General features: G+C 40.4%; 2 protein-coding genes across 5 annotated transcripts; one reads left to right on the forward strand and one right to left on the reverse strand.

The window, feature by feature from the left end:
• Window positions 552-6,792, forward strand: LOC18786420 (putative disease resistance RPP13-like protein 1). Of its 4 annotated transcripts, none has more exons than XM_020556220.1 (3): window positions 552-5,116; window positions 5,709-5,874; window positions 5,976-6,792. In XM_020556220.1, exon 1 carries the CDS (start codon window positions 1,186-1,188, stop codon window positions 5,056-5,058), a length of 3,873 nt encoding a protein of 1,290 aa, XP_020411809.1. In that variant the 5' UTR covers window positions 552-1,185; the 3' UTR covers window positions 5,059-5,116; window positions 5,709-5,874; window positions 5,976-6,792. The 4 variants fall into 4 exon arrangements, with proteins under 4 accessions (XP_020411809.1, XP_020411811.1, XP_020411812.1 ...); XM_020556222.1 differs by having other exon boundaries at window positions 5,982-6,792; XM_020556223.1 differs by having other exon boundaries at window positions 5,709-5,794.
• On the reverse strand, window positions 14,735-16,618 carry LOC109947251. Its single transcript, XM_020557178.1, has one exon. The coding sequence runs from the start codon at window positions 16,616-16,618 to the stop codon at window positions 14,735-14,737; it is 1,884 nt and encodes a 627-aa protein (XP_020412767.1).

The following is a 17,635-nucleotide window of genomic DNA, read 5'->3' on the forward strand; positions in this document are numbered from 1 at the left end:
AAGGATGTTATTTACAGTCTCGACAACGACAAGCTTCATATTTGTTTACAAACCTGTATTTTCAAGTTGTGCTAGCCTAGCTACTTGCAAAAAATATCCAGTTGGCACATGCATTAACGTGTGACAAGAAGTTAGTTATATTTGTAAAGTAAAAGAACGAAGTACATAGCATGTAAGTTGATGCTAAATATTTGATCAACAGAGTTAAACATAAAACCACTGACAATATAACGTTGTTCACCAAAAATTGCATTTCGTTGAGGGTCAGTAGTGTAGGTTTCAAGATACGATTTATTTTGTTAAAGAATATTCTGATATTCTAACAATAAAATTGGCTCAATTTGATATGTTTCTCTCTCTTTTTTTGTTTCTGTTTTCCCTTTCATTTGATGCTTTGTTGTGCTATTGCTAAGTTTATCTTAGAGACCAGGGATGCTTAGCAAGTTTCTTCACCTGCCCTTCTTCCCATGTACTAACTAGGGATACCATGTCAGAATCTTAGATAAGAATCCCATGCTTTGTTGTGCTATTGCTAAGTTTATCTTAGAGACCAGGGATGCTTAGCAAGTTTCTTCACCTGCCCTTCTTCCCATGTACTAACTAGGGATACCATGTCAGAATCTTAGATAAGAATCCCAACCCAATCAAACTATGACATCTGTAAGTATTCAAAATTGGAATTTGCATTGTGATAGTTGAGTGGAAGAATCGATTAAGGCTTGAGTGGAAGACAAACTTCAGTGGAGGAAAGTAATTAATTAGACCATTATTTGTTGGTTTGATGAGAAAAGTTTGCTGGTGATAGTCCATAATCTTTGTCCGACCAGAAAATAAGAAAAGTTGTCTTGTACCATTTCTGCCAGTGTGGGTCCCACCCACCCCATGCGAGTAATTTGAAGAAGTCCACCGACAATTTCCCAAAAGCTTTGGCGTCCAACTTTGCCGACCCCATCCCCATGTGAGGCCATAGAAAAGTTTTCAGCCACAATCAAATAAGGAACAGTCCTTGAAAAGAGAGGGTTTTCCAAGGCCAAGATTACAAGTTCATGTTATTTACAGTCTCAAAAAGCTTCCATACTTGTTTACAAACCTGTATTTTCAAGTTGTGCTAGCCTAGCTATTTGCAAATCTTGGAATATTTTACTTCATCCAAATCCCTTGAAGTCTGCAGAGAAGATAAAAGACATGGCTTTGATTGGAGAGGCTCTTATCTCTGCTTCCGTCCAGGTGTTGTGCGACAGAATTACTTCACCCGAGTTCGTTGACTTATTTCGGCACAAGAAACTCGATGAGCCACTCCTCAGGAAGCTGAGGACGACACTGTTGGCCTTGAACTTGGTGCTCAATGATGCAGAGGAGAAGCAACTTGTGAACCGAGATGTGAAAAAGTGGCTTGACGAGCTCAAACATGCTGTCTTTGATGCGGAGGACTTACTGGATGAGATTGACACTGAAGCTTTGAGATGCAAGCTGGAAGAAGGTGAAGATCAAACTCACAAATTTACCAATAAGGTGCGGAACTTGCTCTTTTCTTCTCGTAGTCATTTTTATCAGAGCATGAATGATAAGATAAAAGAGTTACTAGCAAGGTTAGAAAACTTTGTACAACTGAAAAGTGCTCTTGGTCTGGGAGAAGTTGCTGGGAGGAAGGTTTCGCAAAGAACTCAAACAACCTCCTTGGTTCTTGAACCTTATGTATATGGTAGAGATGAAGTCAAAGAAAAGTTATCAAAAGTTTTGCTATCTGATGAAGCAGGCAAGGATCCTGTGTCTTTCCTCACCATTGTTGGAATGGGTGGGGTTGGCAAGACAACCCTTGCTCGAATGCTTTACAATGACGATAAGGTGAAAGGGCATTTTAAACTTAAAGCTTGGGCTTGTGTTTCAGACTACGATGATTATATTAAAATTACTAAAACTCTCCTTGAGGCAGTCACTTCAAAGCCTTGTAACACGGCAAATCTGAATTTGCTTCAAGAAGATCTAAGAGAGCAATTGAAGGGAAGGAAATTTTTATTTGTGTTGGATGACCTATGGAATGAGAATAATGAGGATTTGAACTACCTTAGAGCTCTTTTTATTACTTTAGGAACAATGGGAAGTAAAGTCATTGTAACAACACGGAGCAAAAATGCAGCATCTGTCATGCAAAATGTTCATATTCAATACTTAGAACCATTGTCGCAGGAGGACTGCTGGTTATTACTTGCAAAACATGCATTTGGAAATGTAAAGTGTAGTGCACATTCAAACTTGGAAGATATTGGAAACCAAATTGCACGCAAGTGCAAAGGGTTGCCTTTAGCTGCACAAACACTTGGGAGTTTGTTACGTTGCAATATGAATTTCGAGTACTGGAATAGAATACTAAATGATAGTTTTTGGGACCACCCCTATGATAAAACTAACATTCTTCCGGCTCTAGGGTTGAGTTACCATTATCTTCCTACTCAGTTGAAACGATGCTTTGCTTATTGTTCAATTTTTCCAAAGGATTATGAGTTTGAAAAGGAAGATATAGTTCAATTATGGATTGCAGAAGGTATAATTCCACAAGCTGAGAATGGAAATAGGATGGAAGCATTGGCTAGAATATACTTTGATGAGCTGTTATCACGATCGTTGTTTCAAAAGTCAAGTAAATTCAGCTTCATTATGCATGATCTCATTAATGACTTGGCTATGTTCATGTCTCAGGGGTTTTGCCTTAGGCTCGAATATGGGGTATCCCATGAAGTTAAAAGAGCTCGTCATTTGTCATATGCTAGGGGAGCATTTGATGCTGCTCCAAGATTTGAACCATTATATGAGGCTAAATGTTTGCGGACCTTCCTACCTACCTCTTTAAATCCATATAGATTTTATGAAAGATTTTTTGTAAGTAAAAAAGTTCTACAAGATTTGTTGCCATCACTAAGATGTTTACGGGTGTTATCATTGTCACGTTATCAAAATGTTACTGTGTTACCTGATTCTATTGCAAACCTCATTCACTTGCACTACTTGGATCTTTCCCATACCGCAATTAAAAGGTTACCTGGGGTACTTTGCAATCTCTTCAACTTGCAGACATTACTATTGTCAAATTGTTCCTCACTCCATGAATTGCCTGCAGACATTAGAAAATTGATTAATTTACAGAAATTGACATTGGGCGGTTGTAGTTCTCTTAATAAATTGCCTGCAGGCATGAAGGAGTTGACTAATTTGCATCATCTTGATGTCAGTGGAACTGAAATAGTAGAGATGCCGGTGCAAATGGGTAGACTGAAAAATTTGAGAACATTGACTGCATTTGTTGTGGGCAAATCTACTGGGTCAGGCATAAGAGAACTGAGCGAGTTCCCGCAACTTCAAGGAAAACTATCAATTTTGAAGCTACAAAATGTAGTTGATGCGAGGGATGCACTGCACGCCAATATGAAGCTCAAGACAGATCTCAAGGAGTTAGAGTTTTCATGGGGTGCGCAGGATGCTGATGATTCCCAAAAGGAGAAAGATGTACTTGACAAGCTCCAGCCTTGCGTGAATTTGGAGAAATTAACCATTGGATTCTATGGTGGAACCAATTTTCCGAATTGGTTAGGAGACTCGTCTTTTTCTAACATACAAGTCATGCATCTCAGTGACTGTAGTTATTGTTGGTCGCTCCCACCAGTTGGACGGCTGTCGGCACTCAAAGAGCTCTGTATAAAAAGAATGAAGTCTTTGAGGACGATTGGCGTTGAATTCTATGGCAGAGATGGAGCTTATCTGACTCAGCCATTTCGATCTCTGGAGAAGCTAGAGTTTATAGAGATGCCGGAGTGGGAGGAATGGGTACCAAGTGGAAGTGCAAGTGGTAGTGAATATGGTCCAGACTTTCCTCATCTCCAGGAGCTGATTCTAAACGAGTGTCCGAAGCTAAGAGGAAGTTTGCCTTGTGAGTTGCCTTGCTTGAAGAAGCTTACGGTGTATGGGTGTAAGGTTTTACATGATGGAAGGGCCGCTACCGCAACTACCAATAGTCTTAACTATAAATCTCTGGAAGAATTGGATATAAGGGGTGGATGCCAAACTCTGTTATCATTATTAGAGACAAAGCTCCTGTCCCGACTTAAGATTGAAAATGTTGACGTACAGTGCTTGCCCAACTGCAATCGTCTTCAACGTTTGACTCTTTTGAATTGTCCAACGCTGTCGTCATTCCCTAAAGATGGCCTACCCACTACATTGACATCACTTACTATACTCAATTGTAGGAGATTAGAATTCCTACCTCATGAGATGTTGGCCAAATTAACATCGCTTGACTATTTGGGCATACAAAGTAGCTGTGATTCAATGAGGTCCTTACCGTTGGGCATTTTTCCCAAATTGACGACGCTTCAAATTCTTGGTTGTGAGAATCTGGAATCTTTTTCCTTGATTGAAGAAGAAGGAGCTGTTGAGAATCTCAGCCATCTCAATTCCTTGCAAGTCATTAACTGTCCAAAAATGGTGTGTTTTCACGAGGGAGAATTGCCCTTTCCCAACCTGAGTCACTTTGTAGTCATTGACTGCGAGAATTTGAAGTCATTGCCCGAACGCCTTCACACCCTCACTGCCCTTCGATCTTTGAATATATGGAATCTTCCGAATCTGGAGTCATTTGCAGAAGATGGGGGTTTGCCTCCCAACCTCCGATCTTTTATCATTAGGAATTGTAAGAGACTGAGGGCACTTGACTCAGTGGGTTTGCAAGCACTTGTCTACCTTCAGATCGATGGAAGTGACCATGTCTTGGAGACGTTGCTGCTCCCTACCACTCTTCACACTCTCTGCATCTCTGATCTATCAACTCTGAAATCTTTGGACGGAAAGGGTCTTGGACACCTCACTTCTCTTCAAACTCTAAAAATTTACAGCTGTCCAAGTCTTCAATGCCTGCCAGAAGAGGGTTTGCCGCCATCTCTTTCTCATCTGAGTATCCGCTGTTGTCCTACCCTGGAGGAAAGGTATAAGAATAAAACGGGACAAGATTGGGCAAAGATATCTCACATTCCTTGCATCGAGATAGGGGAAGAAGTGATCATATAATATGAGCTATTCCATATTTCACGCTCAACCCTCAACTCTCAAATCAAAGTCAGGTGAGGTATGTGCCTTCTCTTACTTTAAAAAACTGCTTCTCTTCTTCTAATTGAATACAAAAACCAAAACACATATTCTCTTTCTCTTCCAAAAACCCAAATACATGTTGGACATAGCCCAACGCTGTACTTTCATAGGTACTGCATGTATATTATCTTAGTATCAACAGGTGGTCTTATGTGGACGAGAGAGAACATTGAGGAATTACAAAATCTTCTTAGTGAATTAAGCTTGCTTCAGCTCTGTTTGTCATCCCTCTCATTTTCTTTGTTAAGCCTTGGTTTTTTATTAGGAGATGAATGCTTTTATATATTGATGTCGTAGTCAGTCTTCAACCACACTCCGTTTTTAGAATTCGTTTATGTTACTAGTGGAGTGCTGCTGTATTTTATATTTCGTTCCTGTAATGTTTGATGTTTAGTTTGAGTAGTCTAGCTTATCCAGTAGATAACTCGTCCCCTGTTTTGTAATGTTTTTGTTTCCTCTAATGAAAGCAGGTTTTACTTATCTTAAACTTTTATTTTTATTTTTAAATATCAGTAATAACTGGGAAAGCTTGCATCTCCTTAAATTGCTCATTCTTACATCTTTTATAGTTTGTCGATCTTGGGCAAGTGGAGAGAGAGGCGTCAAGTGATACACAACAACCATTTTCTGTGAGCTAATTTGATAATGATAAATGGTATGCTTTCTTGTCTTAAGCTGTGTGTTCTGCAATTATTTAAAACAAAGAGTGCCGCGCTTCAAGTTCGAGGAAAACAGGTATTTTAGGTTAGCTGTATAATTCGTGGTAAATGCCTTTTTCTAAGGTTCATTTAGACTCCTATTACGATTAATTTGTTGTTTCTAATTTGGACTTGTAGGAACAGACCAAATATGTTCACACGTGGCATCGCTCAAGTCATCATCATTTCCGACAGAAAATCAGCCTTCAAGTGTCTGCTGAGTCAATGAACCTTTCTAGATATATCAAGTGCAATGGAAATTCATGAGTTACATAGAGATTTGTAAACATTTTGAAGATTGCAACACCTGCAAGTGAGATAGGTGGTGACGAAATCAGAGCTGATCTTGAAGCCTCTGATGCCCCGGTTGTTGCAAGTTGCACCTGAGAACATGTTTTTTTGGGGTAAAAAACTGGCAACATGTTCGGAGCTGGCAATTCAGTCAGTGATGAAGTTGAGAAGCAAAGCTCCAGTAAGGAAATTGGTCGAGGTCGCCACAGGGATGATTGATGGTGAAATGGATGCTATTTCTTATTGCAGCCTGTTCTCAAAGTTCTTGTTGGCAAATGCAAGAAATGGAGTATTTTGATTGGAAGGAGAGATAATGACATGTCTTGACAATTCTAGAACAGCCCATCTGAGTTCTTTTGTCAGGCTGCATCATTCAATCCCGGCAAATATCCAGTTTCTGCTAAACAATCACTTATGGCAAGGCCAACTCTGGTAAACAATTACATTTTTTCTTTTGAGGAATTTCACTTTGTCATCAAACAGTATTCTAATGCATTATGGTAGCACTACACGCTTTTGTTGTAACAAATTACAATGAGGAATTTGGATTGAGGAATTTGGATTGAGTTTCTTTTATGCTTTGTTTAGATTAAAAATATCAGTTTCCTGTGTTAATAACATTACAGTTTTATGGAATGGTTTATCTTGTTTTTCTGGACAAAAATATTTAGAGAAATTTTCAGTATAGCTTGTCCTTTAGATTAATTTCTCCTGTAGGGTGTTAAAGTTTGATCTTTTTTTTTGTTTTTTGTTTTTTGTTTTTTGTTTTTGTTTTTTTTTGGTAAATAAGTTTGATCTATTTAAATTGAATAGGGTGTGCATGAGACATTTTTCTTGGAATAATTTTTTAATTGCAGTGGCAAAAAAAGGAAAATAGTAGTCTTCAAAACGAATCTTAAATCCAGTTTCCTCTTCTTGGTCGTCACTCTTAGAAATTGCTAACCATATATAGCCTGGAGTAAGCACTGCACAAAACGGCATACCATCACAAATCCTAATTCCATACAATCTGTTGAAGGAAAATGTGATCCTCCTAATATAATTTCACCACCACTAATTAAATAACGGGGTTTTATTATTTTAGGTTCGACCCATTCGAGACGCAAGTCTCTTAATTACAATCCCTTGCTTCAAGGGAACACCCTTTGATTCCATCATAAAGAAACAGAACGTTTGTGTTTGATTTTGCAACTGCTCCCAAGTCCAACCTCAGGATGCCTACGTATCCCTTGCGGGAATCAAGCCACTCGTAGTTCAAAGAATCGCAATGAATAAATGACTCATTGCGAGGGAAATTTGATTTGAATTGTACTGAGAAGTGTTTGAGTGAATTTAGCTGAATAAACCAGGGATTCGATATGGGATTGCATTTGGGATGGTTGCATCTAGATTGAATCTCTAGATTGCCTACGTACCCTTTCAAAGGGATCAAACCAACGTAGTTCGGAATTTGGAAATCAACGGGCAAGTGTGGCCCACTAATTGAGAATTTCTGTTTAAGAGACTTGGATTTAATCTCATTAGAGTTTTCATGGGTAGATGACCCATGGAAAATTGGATGGTTTTGTACCACTTTCGTTGTTGTCCATGTCCAAGAAAAATAATGAGTAATTTTAATTATCCCATTAATTTTTCCTAAACATTGACAATTGCGTTTGGGGATTTCCATAGGTAGATGACCTATGGGAAAATTTGGAAATTAATGGATAAGTGTGGCCCACTAATTAAGAATTTGTATTTGAGAGATTTAGAATTAATCTCAATGAAATTTTGCATGGGTAGATGACCCATGGGAAATATTAGAAATTAATGGGTAAGTGTAGCCCACTAATTGAGAACTTGAATTTGAGAGATTTGAATTTAATCTCAATGAAATTTGTATGGGTAGATGACCCATGAAAAATTGAATGGTTTTGTACCATTTTTCTGGTTGTCAATGTCCAAGAAAAATAATGAGTAATTTTGATTATCCCATTAATTTTCCCTAAAAAATTGACAATTGCACTTGGGAAAGTGTTTTTTTTTGGCGAAATCTGGTTAAGATAAGCCAGAGATTTATACTTGATTGCGGTTGCGTCTATTGGGATGTTAGACTGCCTACGTACCCTTGACGGGATCAAACCGACGTAGTTCCAAATTTAGGAAGTTAATGGGTAACTGTGGCCCACTAATTGAGAATTTGTGTCTTTGGGACAATTTGGAGATTTTCATAGGTAGATGACCTATGGAAAAAATTGGAAATTAACGGGTAAGTGTAGCCCACTAATTAAGAATTTGTGTTTGAGATATTTGAATTTAATCTCATTTGGAATTTGCATGGGTAGATGACCCATGGAGAAAATTGGATGGTTTTATACCATTTTTCTTTTTGTCAATGTCCAAGGAAAATAATGAGCAATTTTGATGAACCCACTAATTCTCTACAATTGACATTTGCATTTGTATCCATGCATGATTTGGAGGATTTGAGATTAATGGGCTTTTTTGATCAACAAAACCCATTAATCCATATTGATGCTCCTTTAAAATCTTTTGGGAGTTGAGCTTAATGCTCCGCGTGTGACAAATAATTTATTTGGACTGGAGTCACCGTCACAGCATGGTTGAGTCACTTGGCACTCTTTTCTGAATCGCTTCTTTGCCACAATGGTTGATTCCCACATTTCTTAGTGTGGCTTTTGAAGTGGTTTTGTACCCCTTGACATCTGGTGTGGTTTTGTACTACTTGAGTCTTCACTTGACGTTGAGTCTTCACTTGACGATTTGAGAATTAATGGGCATTTTTGGAATTTAAGCCCATAATCCATCATTTGCGGACTTCAGGAATTGGAGACTCAAAGGAAATCTCAAACAAAGTGGCTGACGCCATTTGACTTTTCTTCCCTTATTTCGGTGCGAGTCTTCCTCTTCGTTTATTTGTTGTTGCCATGTGCAGCACCAAGCCAATCCCTCTTTCGTCTTTCTTTGGTTTTGACTTGTTTTTTTTTTCTTTGTTTTTGGTTTGCTGCACAACACCAAGCTGCCAACAAGACGTGGCTATCCTTTTTTCTTCATTTTGTTTGTTTGTTGTTGCTATGTGCAACAACACCAAGTTGCCAAAACGTGGCTGTCTTCAATAACTTTTTTTTTTTTAGTTCACGTGTCTGTATGGCAACATCAGTGGTTTGAACAAGTTGGTTGTCTTGAGCCTTTCCTCCACCCCATATGACGAGCAGCATTTCTTGACTTCCACAAGTCTGCAAAGGGAACTAGCCTTTTTCTTGATGGTGGATCATTGTTATCACAAAAAAAATGATATTTGTGTGCCTTATCCAGCTGGTTCTTTTCGGCTTGGTGCCAAAAGTAAATGTCTTTTAATTTGATCAAGACACCCAAGGGATAGAAATTCTTCTCCAAGTGAAGTATGGATTAAACTCCTTATTGATTTGGAGCTGGTGGATCATCCAGTGAAGTAAACTTCTTGTCCACATAGGATTGGGTTGTCTTCCTTATAAAAAGGAAAACATGTGTGCACCAGCAAACAGCCACAAAACGAAAGTCTTAACATTATTCTTCGTTTGCTTCTCCAGACCAGCCCATAGCTTTGCTCAAGCCACCTGTTGCACCATCAAACAGAAGAGGATTTCACGTGGTAACCCACATGCCATTCCTTAGTTCTTCTCTTTTATTTTATTTATTGATTGAACTAACTAGGATTTTTTTGGCATGGGCAGCAATAGCTGTAGCAATTGAAGAGCCTCCAATTAATTGGATGCTTCCAGGCTGACTTGGAACCAAAAGAGACAATTTCTCTTATTGTCCTTTGTGTGCTGTAACCTTCCCAAGGTCAATAACCCAAGACAAAGGGAAAGAGAAATCATCTTGCGTTTCACGTGGTAACCCACCCCTTGACAAATGTCTTTTTTCTTTTGTCTGTTTCCATGTTTCTGACCTCTTGTCTTCTCTTTTGTATGTAGAGGCTGTGCTGCCAGCTTGAAGGCTTTGGAGTTTGGTGGAGGAAACCATCTGTCATTTTGCTTCAGAAACCCAAGAAAGAACTTGTGGTACTTGCTTTGCCAGCTCCTCTTTTTTTTTGTTTGCTATTGCTGTACTTTTACCACTGCTCATATCCATTTCTTTTACTCAATTTCCAGTCAAAGAAACATTCAAGAGGGGGAGGAGGGGCTGTGCGATACAGCCCCCCTTTTTTTTTTATTCCATCACCTTTTTTTATGTCCCTTGTTTTGTCTCTTTGCATACAAAACACAAGAACAAAGTCAGCCACCATTTTTTTACTCCATTATTTCTTCTTCCTTACTCCTTTTTTTCAATCAAAGCAGACCAATGGAACTAATCTTTTTACCTTGAAATGGCTCTTTCCTTTCTCAAGGCTGCTTGCTAATTTTTCTTCTTGCTATGACTGTTCTCCTTTCTGCTCTTTTTCTGTCCTCCTGCTGTTCTCCTCCCTTTCTTCCTTCTTTTTTTTTTCTCCTGCTGTTCTCCTCCCTGCGTTTTTTCTTTTTTTTTTTTTGTCCTCCCCTCGTGTCATGCCTCTTATAGAGGCTATCTTATGATGAGTTTTAATTCCAGCTGATGACCACTTCTCAACTGAGATACTTATCTCTTGTTGTTTCAAAACCACTGAAATACATCTATTTTATTTTTAACTGTTTTTCTTGATAAGATTGCAGGGACAAAACAAATTCAATCCTAAACCAAGTCAAACTCTTGGCTAATTATTTTTTGTGAAAATTTTCCGTTCAACAGATGCCTTCTCAAGCGTTGTGCATGAAATGACTTTTTATGTGCAACGCTTGATAGCTTTTCCTTTGAACTGCGCATCCCCTGACTTTTCTTGTATTAATTAATTTTTTTTTTGGTTGAAAAATTCAGGAAATGGACGCGCAAGGTCGATTCGGGTTTGAGCGAGTCTTTGATTCGCATGGTAGGGAATTTGTCTCTGGCCCCCAATATGCGAGATCACTGCCTTTGAGATCTGTGAAGCTTAATGTACCCCCTGAAGGCCGTGCAACCTGGTATACCACCGCCTCCGTAAATTCGGGGTATCTTGAATTCAAACCCCACGCAGAAGATAAGGTGATTTCAGTATGCCAAACGCATCGTGCTGTGTTTACCGCCCATTGTTTGGAGGATGTGAATAATGAAGTGGATGGAGACATGAAATTCCAAATCAAAGATCTTCCCACACGTGATGATTTTTACCCCGCTTTGCATAGAATGATCAAGAGTAAGTTGGAGTGGGGGCCCCAGTATCAGTTCTATGGCCGAGCCACTTTTGAAATTGGCGTTGCGGAGTGGACAAAATGCGTTATGAGTGACTTTGGAGACATATTGCATAAGGCAAAAATATATTGTGCCGTAGCAATTTCCCGATATCCTTACGAGTGTTGCCCAAATATATGGAGAGCATTTTGTGAATTATGGGGGCCCTTGTGCAACACCTTTCATCATGGCAATGGTGAGATGGGGATTTCTCTCTATGACATGAAAGTCATTTGTGGGTTGCCAATCTTGGGAGATGTCCAGTATGAGGAATTTATTCCCCAAAATAAAGACTTGCAACAAAATGGAGCATATCCTCCGACTATCACTGAACTTTTGAAGATCCACTCCCAATTATGTATTTATCATAATCAGTCTACCGTCAGCTGGGCCCAATGGATTGGGCACTTTTATCGGGCGAAGATTATTTATAAGGCCTTTGGGAATGGCAAGAGGAAACCTCAAGATCAACTTTTAAGGGCTCCCGAAATCACTTTACGTATTTCAAAGGAAGGGGGGTTGGCTGCATTCTTGGCACTTTGGTTGAGTAGATTTGTGTTACCTTCCGTGGATCGCAACGTCAGACCTGAAACTTTTCATATGGCATGTTTGATGGCACAAGGGGTCAGAGTTTCACTTGCACCACCTGTTTTGGGGTATATTTACCATGGTCTTGGAGAAATTGCCACTCACCCAGAAGGTCCCAGCTTGTCAAGTGCTTCCTTCCCAATTCATTATGTTATCGGTTGGTTAGGCGAACATATTCCAGGATTGTACCTACCACAAACTGACAAGGAATTTGTCAAAGACTACCCTTTTTTGGTGAGGTACGCGGGTGTTAAGCCAAAAGGTTTTAGGCTTAATCATGCCAGAATTATATTCCGTAGTGACAAAGAATTAATCTATCGCCCAACCACGTTTACTGAAGATGAAGGCCGTTCCTTTGTTGACAAGAAGGCTCTATCAGACAGAAAATTTGAATTTCTAGTTTGCACACGTTATGCGCTTTTGCCGGTGAGGGTGAACAACAATCTTTGGTTGGAACCATACTACCCGAATAGATTCGCGCGTCAATTTGGTTTTGACCAAGGTGTCCCTTCGAACAAGCTTTCCTTTAGCGTTCGTGACAGGTGCAAGTGTGGCATGGAGGATTTGGCCATAGCACAAATCACTTTACTTAGAAGAGATACCACAGCTGGATTTTATATCCCACGCTATACTCGTGTTGGAGTTTGCACTTGGTGGTATTGCAAATGGTGGATGGGGTCATCAGCACCATATATGGGATTATCTGTAGCTAGAATTTTCTTGCCTTCTAGAAAACACCTCGAAAGGCACGATAATATTTTTATTGTTAGGCCGGAGAATCAAGGCCCCACAAGTTGTCAAAAAGAGGTCTCCAACAAACGTCATTCTTCGCGTAGTGACAACAACAAGAGTCCAAAACGAATTCGAAGCCAGAATCTTGACCATCCAGTTGATGAGGGAGTCAGTTCCTCCCATGCCGATGCTGCTACTCTTATCAGAGACTTGGTTTTCCCCATGAATGACGGGCCATCCGAACAAGGTAGTACCACGAACTTCCCAAGTGAAGCAGATGATGCTCAAGAAGTGAGCAATGAACTGAATGCTACAGTCGTTGCTCCTGATGTGAGTAATGATCCAAATGAGACAGACGATATTGTTGAAGATGACTGCCCCTTGCCATTGGTAGAATACTTGCCCTCCTCACCTTATGTGAAGAATTTCATTCACCGCATTCTTGGTCCAAGTGTGGCTCCACGTAGGCGAAGGTTCATTGCTGAGGAAATGCAAGACATCTTTGATAGAATTTCTTCTTCCAAATCACCTATAGACCTACTAGCTCACCGTGATCATATTTTGGGGGCACTTGGTCTCTTGCGACCTATGATTAATACCCTTGAATCAGGCCAGGATGAGTTTCAGGAATTTGAAACGACTATCCAACACATTTTCGAGTTGGTCACTTCATTTTCCAAGAACGTTGCCTTTGTGGGAGAACATGCCCATCTAGATGTTGACCGCATCAATGCTTTGATCACCCAATATGAGCAGTGCTTCGCTGCCATAAAAACCATGAGCGTGCATCTAATAGAACTTAATAGTGAGCTTGCTGATGTGAATGCCACAGTGGTTGATGTTGAAAAGGCAGAGAAGGAAGCTGAAGAGGCAGCAAGACGAGCTCATGAAATGCGACAACAGTTTGAATCGAAGACAAGTGCCCTTAAAGAACGTGCAAACGATTTGCAGCAATCTTTAGACCAACAATTCGAAAAGGAAATTGGGCTTCGACAAGCTAGAATTGATGCCAATGAAGCAATGCTCCCAAAACTCATAGAGGCACGGAACTTAGGCTTCACGCAAGAGAAAGAAATTCGCCAGTTAGTTAGCTCATTGATTTCCCTTTGCAGTAGAGTGGAGTAGACTCCTTTTTCCATTTTCTTTTCTTCTTCTTTTTTCCTTACCTCTTAGTTATTGTAAACTCATTCGTCCACCTTAACTAGTATTGAATGAAAATTTTTTTATTTTTTTATTTTTTTATTTTTTTATTTTTTTATTTTTTGTATACATACTCATGCTAATTTTTTGAGCACTTACATCATTTAGCAAATTTGCCGCATACAAAACTTGACTGGATGATAGGGTTTTTTTGGTGGTTTACGACTGCACTCAGCTTTTTTTACTTTTAAAAAAAAAGCTAAGTTGCCTACGTACCCTATAAAGGGATCAAGCCATACGTAGTTCACCCCTTGATTCTCAGGGGAAGAAAGGGACAAATGGATTTTGTGGCCGCATCTAGTGGCAAGACTAGACTGCCTACGTACCCCTTTTGAGGGATCAAGCCGCCGTAGTTCCTTTCCTTGGACTGCCCTCTCGGGTTTTCAGCCCACGAAGGTTTTTTTTTTTTTTTTTTTTTTTAGCTCTAACTTTTGCTTGGACCGCCCTTTTGGGTTTTCAGTCCAACGAGCCTTTTTTTTTTTTTTCTCCATCAGGCATAAAACTTCTTGACGAATTTCCCATTCACACAAGGGTATACGCACTTGCCTTCGGCGTTTGACAACTCATAGGCACCCCTGGAGAAAACCTTAGTAATGACGTAGGGCCCCTCCCACTTGGGTTCAAACTTACCGTGCATTTTCCTGGTAATGACAAATGGTCTTCGGACAGTTAAAACTAAATCTCCAATTGAGAAAGATCTGAACTTAACTTTTCTATTGAATGCCCCTGCAACCTGAGCTTGATATATTTCGAGCTTTTGTTGAGCTGCCAGTCTTTTCTCATCGAGGGCTTCCAGCTCTGCCAGTCTCACATATGCGTTTTCGTCAGGTGTACATCCTTAACGATGGCAATTGGACTTCTAACGGTAGAACAGCCTCGGAGCCAAACACCAAATTGTAGGGTGTACATCCTGTTGAATTGCGTATGGTCGTCCTATAAGCCCATAATGCTTCAGGGAGGCGCTCATGCCAGTCTCTTTTATTTCCTGAGACCGCCTTCTTTAGGATGTTGCACAGTACCTTATTGAAAGCTTCAGCTTGACCGTTTGACGACGGATTGTAACTCGCGGAAAACGAGTGTTGAAATCTATACTTCTCGCACAACTTGGTCATGGACTTGCACTTGAAATATAATGCATTGTCGGATATTATCTTCGATGGAACCCCATAACGGTAGATGATATGATTTCTTATGAAGTTTGTGACATCGTCTGCTCGTACCTCCTTTAAAGGAATCGCTTCAGCCCATTTAGAGAAGTAATCGGTCGCGGCCAAGATGTACTGATGTTGACGTGATGACTTAGGCTTTATCATGCCAATAACATCTAATCCCCAAGCTTCAAATGGCCAAGACAAAGTAGTCGGATGTAATTGTTGGGGTGGCTGGTGAATAAAGTCTCCATGTAACTGGCAATCTTTGCATGTGGTTGCAAATTTTATTGAGTCTTGGACCATTGTTGGCCAGTAATAACCCAATCTCTTCAGTTGGTTTGAGAGTTTTGGACCAGCTTGATGAGCACCGCAAGTGCCAGCATGAGTATCATGAAAGGCCTTAGTTGAGTCTTGTTTCGACAGACACCTTAACAACATACCATCAAATGATCTTTTGTACAAGGTGTCATTTAGGTACAGAAATTGAGTGGCTCTGCGTCGGACTTCAGCCTTTTTCCTTGAGTCATTTGGCAACTTGCCTTGTCGGAGATACTCGATTATGGGATGGCGCCAATCAAGATCATCTGGTTCCCCCTCACATTCGGAAGCCGTAATGACGTTTGAATCAACAACTTCCTCAATTCTCTCTATAGCTGGGAGTAGTAAGTGACGTTCCCCAACAGTGATTTGGATATCCCTTTCATCAGGTAGTGTTAACGATGCAGCCAAATTAGCTAGTGCATCAGCTTTATCATTTTCCGACCTCGGGATGTGACTAACATGGATGTCTTGGAACTGCGACATGAGATACTTTGCCCTTTCATGGTATGGGACGAGAGTAGTATTCCTGACAGCGTATTGGCCATTCAACTGTCTAACGACTAACTGTGAATCACCGTATGCTTGCAAATAATCAATATGCATCTCGAGAGCAATTTCAAGGCCAATGATGAGTGCCTCGTATTCTGCCACATTATTTGAACATAAAGCTAGTAAAGAGAATGAGTATGGGATTAAGCCCCCAGACGGCGTGATGAATACTACTCCTGCCCCAGCTCCTTTTCCTCTTGCTGCCCCATCAAAATATAACTGCCATATAAGTGCTTCTGTCGTGAACACCTCTTCGTCGGGCAAATCATTAGATAACTCCATGTTGTCAGGAGTAGGATGAGCAGCCAAGAAATCAGCAAGAGCCTGCCCTTTGATTGCCTTTTGTGGCACAAACTTTATCTCGAACTCGGAGAGAAGGAGAGACCACTTGGCTATTCGCCCAGAGAGCACAGGCTTGGACATTAAATATCGGAGTGGATCTGCCTTGGAAATCAAAATGACTCTATGAGAGAGGATGTAGTGTCGTAGTTTCTGTACAGCGAACACCAAAGCGAGGCAGACCTTTTCGATCGGGGTGTAATTTTGTTCTGCCCCTACGAGAGTTCTACTCAAGTAATATAACGCATTTTCCTTTCCATCCTCGTTGTGTTGGGCGAGCAATGCACCTAATGAGCGTTCTAATGCCGCAATGTATAGGATTAAAGGCTTCCCTTTGATTGGCGCCATTAGAACTGGCGGATTTAACAGGTATTGTTTAATGCTTTCCAAAGCATTTTGGCATGCTTGATCCCATATAAACGGAACATCCTTCTTCATTAGCCTTGAGAATGGTTGACACCTTCCAGAGAGATTTGAGATGAATCATCGTATGTAAGCTAGTCTTCCTTGCAGCCCCCGCAGCTCCCTTAAATTTCGAGGGGGAGGCATCTCACGGATTGCCTTGATTTTTGAGGGATCAATTTCAATTCCACGATGTCGGACGATAAAGCCAAGGAATCTACCAGAACTTACCCCAAATGCACATTTTAAGGGGTTCATTTTCAACTGGTGCTTTCGGAGTCTATCAAAAACTCGTTTTAAGTCCCTCAAATGATGTTCTCTTTTTCTGGTTTTGACAACCAAATCATCAACGTAGCATTCAATGGTATTGTGAAGCATGTCATTGAAAATTACCGTCATGGCTCTTTGGTAAGTCGCCCCTGCATTTTTCAACCCAAAAGGCATCACAGTGTAGCAATATATTCCTTTTGGAGTGCGGAAGGCAGTTTTCTCTTGATCCTCTGGAGCCATTTTTATTTGGTTGTAACCTGAGAATCCATCCATAAATGATAGAGCACCGAAACCGGTTGTTGCGTCTACCAATAATTCTGTAATTGGGAGTGGAAACTCATCTTTTGGGCATGCATCATTGACGTCTCTATAGTCCACACATATGCGTAGTGCCCCAGTTTTTTTGAGGACTGGGACGATATTGGACAACCAGGTGGGATATTGGACCTCTCTGATAAAACCCGCGGCAATAAGCTTGTCAATCTCGATTTCTATTTGGATTGTTAGCTCTGGCCGAAAACGGCGTGGAGCTTGCTTCACCCATCGAGCCTCATCCGGTATCCCAAGTTTGTGAACTGCAACGTTTGGGTCTAAACCTGGCATGTCTTGATAACCCCATGCAAATACATCTCGGTACTCTTGTAACAGTTGTGTGTATTCTTCTAACTCTTGCGGTGTTAACAAAGCACTGAC

This window comes from Prunus persica, chromosome G2, assembly GCF_000346465.2.
Source record: "Prunus persica cultivar Lovell chromosome G2, Prunus_persica_NCBIv2, whole genome shotgun sequence".
NCBI classification, from domain to species: domain Eukaryota; kingdom Viridiplantae; phylum Streptophyta; class Magnoliopsida; order Rosales; family Rosaceae; genus Prunus; species Prunus persica.